Source organism: Bufo gargarizans, chromosome 6 (assembly GCF_014858855.1).
Source record: "Bufo gargarizans isolate SCDJY-AF-19 chromosome 6, ASM1485885v1, whole genome shotgun sequence".
Taxonomy (NCBI): domain Eukaryota; kingdom Metazoa; phylum Chordata; class Amphibia; order Anura; family Bufonidae; genus Bufo; species Bufo gargarizans.
This window is the reverse complement of record NC_058085.1, coordinates 354,192,031-354,198,030: the sequence shown is the minus strand read 5'-3', so window position 1 is coordinate 354,198,030 and position 6,000 is coordinate 354,192,031. Positions and strand designations below refer to the sequence as shown.

The 6,000-nt window shown below is 45.5% G+C and overlaps 1 protein-coding gene across 1 annotated transcript in view; it reads right to left on the bottom strand.

The window, feature by feature from the left end:
• Positions 1-3,514: 3,514 nt before the first annotated feature.
• The window catches only part of LOC122941518 (opsin-VA-like), a 69,443-nt gene continuing 66,957 nt past the window's right edge, over positions 3,515-6,000 (bottom strand). The window contains exon 5 of the mRNA XM_044298834.1: positions 3,515-3,914. Coding sequence (XP_044154769.1) covers positions 3,690-3,914 — 225 coding nt within the window. The 3' untranslated portion in view covers positions 3,515-3,689. The remainder of the gene's footprint in view (positions 3,915-6,000) is intronic.

Here is a 6,000-nt window from a genome sequence, read left to right as displayed (position 1 = left end):
GCCACTCTGTGGCCTCCTGATGCTTCTGCTGCCACCCCCACACTGTCATTGTGCCACTCTGTGGCCTCCTCCTGATGCTGCTGCCACCTCCACACTGTCATTGTGCCACTCTGTGGCCTCCTCCTGATGCTGCTGCTGCCGCCACCTCCACGCTCTGTCATTGTGCCACCCTGTGGCCTCCTGATGCTGCTGCTTCCACCTCCACACTGTCATTGTGCCACCCTTTGGCCTCTTCCTGATGCTTCTGCTGCCGCCACCTCCAGTCTGTCATTGTGCTACTCTGTGGCCTCCTGATGCTGCTGAAGCGTTTGCCAAGAGACAACAGTATGCGTGCACTTAATGGCGCAGAAGCTGAATGTGTTCCTGGCCATGTTGCTGGTGCTGTAGTCCCTCCCTTTCCACCTCCATACTGTTATTGTGCCACTCTATGGCCTCCTCCTGATGCTGCTGCCACCTCCACACTGTCAGTGGGCCACTCTGTGGACTTCTCATGCTGTTCCCACCCTCCCCACTTCATGACTGGGCCACTATTTTTCCTTTCGGCCTGGCTTGCATCATCATTTATTTGACCCTTTTTCTGATATGTCAGAAGGAAGGAAAAATGAGACGCACAATGGATCCTGTCTGTGTAGCAGCTGTAAGGCCTGTATGGTCCGATCCGAATTGGCTTGTGATTTGATGGCCAAAAGCAGGAGTGGGTACAAAACACAGAAGACATGCAAATATTCCATTCACGTGTCATGTCTGTTTTGGATCCACTCCTGTTTTTTTTTTGGCATTACCAATACTGATGGATTACTGAGCAAATGCTGACCGAGTGAAGGCGGATGCTCAACAGACAGGATCCATTTTTTGTGGGTTATTGTTCTGACGGATCAGAGGAATGGCAAAATAATCAGTGACGTCAACACAAACTTACTGCTGACACCCTCTCCACTCTGTTGGGGGGATCTACTTGTATAAGCGTTTAATAGAACAGGTTCTGTAGATATCTATGTGGAATCAGCTGCGCTTCTTGGCGCCAACATCGACCTGTAAAGCTGAGTTCATACTTGAGTTATTTGGTCAGTTGTCATCTGCATGTCATAATAAACCACAGTATTATTTCACTACCAGAGCAGACTCCCTATGCGTGTTACTGCAAGGCATAGTGTTCTATACCACTATAAAGGCTGTCTGCAGCCAGGAAATAGCTGTTTTTTAACACGATTTGCTACGAATAAATTCGGATCAAAAAAAAAATAATGAAAATTCGGTGAACCAGCCAAATTGAATTTTTTTGAAATGTGCTAATCTCTAATTATCATCTGGTAGTTCCACCATCTTACTATCATCACCCACGGGTTCCATTCATCCATTGGTGAGTTCCTATTTCCTTGCTTTCTTGTTACCACTAGTAGTGTGATGCATACTTCTTATTATTAAGATGGCCGTCCAGCTGTTACAATAGGGCTGAATTGTGTAAGTCCTGGGTGGTATCTGAGTAGTTGGAGACACTGTTAGCATCAGGGAAAGGCGGCGGAAATTTATGTGTGGCGACCCAGTGGTCATCCTGTGAAGTGCAGCCAGTCAATGGTTTTGCTAGCATGTTGTGATACTGTATTGAATTAATTGGAGTGCTTAACTGAATTAAAGCTAAAGTAAGCATGGACGCATCTGTATCTGTGTCACGTTGTGAAGTTTGGGATTTCATCACTAGATGGCTGTAACATCTTAACTCTCAGGTCATTTGTTGTTGACAAATACGGTTTAGTACTACTCACCCTGCTCCCCAAATGGATGAAGAAGCAATCAGATCTTTAAAGGCCATCTATCAGCAGATTTTGTAAAACCCCGCTAGGGGGGCATTACTACTCTTTTCGCCCCTTGGCTTTCCATTCTAGCCCTCTCTAGAGAGGGAGGAGTGTTAGTTAGTAAAGGGATGTCTAACCTTCCCCTTTTTGGGGAGAGGTCGTATCAAGAGGACCCCCTCTATGGGGTAAGCAGCAGGCCCTCGTCCCTGTTTGGATGGGCCTTGCTAAAGCCAGCCAGAGTACCTTCAACTCTGCTGGAACCAGAGGAAAGACGTAAAGAGCCTCAGAAGCCAGGAAGAAGTTGCTCTGTGCCTTGCTATAGAGTCAGACAAAGAGAGAAGTTGCAGCAGAAAGCCAAAGAAAAAGGTACTATTTAATCCAGCCAGCATAGCAGAGCTAAGAGAGTACAGATGTAGCAGGGCCAAATGTGTTTGCCTGCCAAAACTTATGCCAAAACCTGATGGTAACCAAGATAAAGTTTGGAAGATTGATCCTTGATGAAAGTTTATTCAAGTAAAGCTGTATTCAACGTTAATACAAGTCTAGACTCAGTTTATTCCATCCTCATTCTCATCACCTACCCATCTTAATTGCACTGCTGTGGACAACGATGGGGTTCCGGGATATCCAGGTAGGAGCACCATGACAAGTGCAAAGCCGCACCTAAAGAGACACTATAGGCAACCCTTACACCACTCTGGCATTCCTACACCTGGCTTCTATCATTACCACCTACTTAGGGGGACTTGTCCCTCATTGCAGAAATGCAACTGGTGTCACAACAAACTTTTAAACCTCTATAACATCTTAAAGGGACCCCCTGGCCGACTTCGCACTCGTGGTGCTCTGCTATTTGTAAAACTAAGCTGTTGAATGTGCGCTTGGCAGCTGAAGGCATCTGTATTGGTCCCATGTTCATATGTGTCTGCATTACTGAGAAAAATGATGTTTTAATATATGCAAATTAGCCTCTAGGAGCAACGAGGGCGTTGTCATTAGAGGCCTATGTTGGTCCTATGTTCTGAGAAAAATGATGTTTTATTATATGTAAATGAGCCTCTAGGAGCAACGGGGGCGTTACCATTACACCTAGAGGCTCTGCTCTCTCTGCAACTGCTGCACCCTCTAAACTTTGACAGGGACAGACAGTGAAAACACCATTACATCTGACCCTGTCAAAGTGGAGAGGTTGCAGCAGTTGCAGAGAGAGCAGAGCCTCTAGGTGCAATGGTAACGCCCCCGTTGCTCCTAGAGGCTCATTTACATATAATAAAACATCATTTTTCTCAGAACATAGGACCAACATAGATGCTTTCAGCTGCCAAGCGCACATGCAACAGGTCAGCCAGGCAAAAGGACATGCTGGACTGGTATATGTACGTATATCTTCTTTTCAGCTGTATGGAATAGCATTGTCTGATTCGATATTCCACACAGAGGCATCAAGTAAAAATGTAAACTGCACAGTATATATTTTTTTGTCTATAATGAGGTCTACATTATATGTACTGTATATTCCAGGGAATCCTCCTGTGCATAAAGTACCTCCATGGTACAATGCAAATGTGAATTAACCCTAGAAGTGTTAGGTGGGCATAATATGGGTATATGAAAGTATAATTCTGGCAGTATTATTATAGCATTATTCCCCATTTCCTTCCTTTGAAAACAGTCCCCTACAGTTAATGTGATGCAATATATATTGTGACTGAACCTTTATTTTTGTGTAATCATACATTTTCAGGATGAAACGCATTTCCACAGTCACATGGTTTCTATATAACAGTGCATTGACGAGTAATTCGTATAATCCTCTTGGTGGAAGCCGTGTGGAAGAGAACTCAGGTCCATATAATAATCAGCACATACTGAATAATATAAATATATATATTGAGTCTACATAGGATAAATTTTGTTCTCTGATGTTGGAAGCTGTGCAAATGAGTTGCAGCTGCTCTGCTGTTCTTCCGTCTTTCGGTCTGAGGTTATGTGCGCTGCTATGGCTTGCATCTCCCCACCGTGGTTAGAACGGTTTAACACGACCCGCTCTGAAGTTGGGTTATTCGACTCCTTTGTTTCTAGGTCATTGCAGTGGAACATCTGAAGCAGACACCTCCTGAACTGAAGAAAATGGCAAATTAAATTGGTCAGTATATAACACCCATTGCAAACCACATGTTTTAGCTTTAGGTGTAGTGGATGGAACTGGTTATTGCAGCGCTGCTCCCATTTGCTTCAATGGAAGTAGCTCTGCAGTAACCAGTTATGTCCACTACACCATGGACGGAGCTGTGCAGTTTGGTGCCTGTTTTAGCAACGCAACTACTCCCCAAAAGTAAGTGGGGCGCTGGACCCTTGCCGATTTGATTTTGGTGGTCCATCCCAGGGATAGGCCATGAATATAAAAAATACTGTACAACCCCTTCAGCACCATTTTCACACCACAGTTTCTGTATCATTTTTGGACAAAACGCTATAATAGGATCTAAACAGCATGGAGAAAATACAAGATGGGCCTTAGGTGAACACCAGATCAACAGTTACGGTTTACTAGAGAGTACTAGAAATGGTTTCCTCCAAGCGCTGAAGAAAGTTCATTTTGACACTTCAGACGGTGAAGTTAACATGCCAGTCGTTGACTTTGTTCATCTTTTACCATGCACGCCAGAAATGATATAGCACAGTCAATGTTACTCAGATGCTGAGGCGTACAGAGAGGAGGAGACCATGATCAAGGTTTTGGATGGCCTTATCGATCCTGGTGGCCACCCGACGGTTTAGGGAGGGTGGGCAGGGACTGGTGGTCCTCCCCCCCCCCCCTTTTCTTATTCCCTCTTTTGTATTATCCTCCCCTGGCACCCGTTTTGCTTAGGCAGTTAGGGGTTAATGTAGGGATCCGGTTAGGGGAGGAGGCGGGCGTCCAGGAGGGCATATATGCCACTGTCCCGCCTCTCCTCTCCCTCTTTGAGCGGAAGCGCTTTGTCCCTCCCTTGTGAGTTGGTAGTGTGGTGCCTCGTTCGAATGGTGTGTTTATACGTGGTTCAGGGGAAAGGTTATATAGGCAAAGTGCCTCGTTGGAATTTCTAAAAGTCACAGCTGGCGGCAAGTTATTACATCGTAAAGGTGTTGGAGGAAAATGGGCGGATCTGCCCGCTGGGAGACCAGCGGCTGGCGGAGAGCACGGTTCAGGGTTTATGGTTTTTGCCGTTTGAATAAAGCTGTGGCCGATTACCACCCAACAAAATAAAGGGTTAAAAGTTGAACGGTGTCAGTGTCGTTATTGAAGGGTTTAGATGCGGTTGGTATGCGGGGCCAGAGGAAGGGTTGGAGTTAACCCCTTCCCCATTCCTGATGGTGCCAACAGTCTGCACACGGCCAGGCAAAAACTGGGTCATTAAAACACCATTCCACATACGGATAGTCATAATCACAAAGGGCACAAAAGAAATATCCCAGCACGGACCCAACTTTACAAAAGCTATAATGGGGCAGGTCACTGGTTCTCCTTTATGAATGCTGCAGATCTACAGACCGACATGAGCATTGTGAAGGCTACTTTCACACAAACAGGAAAAATGGCCGTCACGTTGCCATCCTCAGGACCAGTTGGAGTCAATGGGGCTATTCACATGGTTGAAATTTCTGCAACAAAATCTGCCACTTGTGAAGGCAGCCTAAAGACAATGTTGCATTAAAGGGAACCTGACATCAGGAGGATGCTGCCAGATCCATCAGCAGCATTAAGAGTTAAAAAGGAGCCATGAACAGGGAGAAGAGTCAGAGCATAAGAAAAGTTTGCTTCTTTTAGGCATCACACTGTTTCTGGAGAAGAGCAGACATTGTTTGCTAATCCTAGACAACCCTTTTAAGAGAGTTTTGGGGTTCACTCATGTTTTTGCTAGGGGGTTTCTGGACTTTTACATTTTCTTGTGACAATTTTTTGCACCTTTTTTTTTTTAAGCAAAAACACCAATTCCAGATGTTGGCTTGTGCACTACCCCAGAGCAAAGGGTATCTGCAAATGGTTTGTTATGTTATATACTGTCATGTATTATCACAGTGATGCCCACCCTGCGGCCCTCCAGCTGTTTTAAAACTACAACTCCCACCATGCCCTGCTATAGGCTGATAGCTGTAGGCTGTCCAGGCATGCTGGGAGTTGTAGTTTTGCAACAGCTGGAGGGCCGCAGGTTGGGCATCCCTCTAT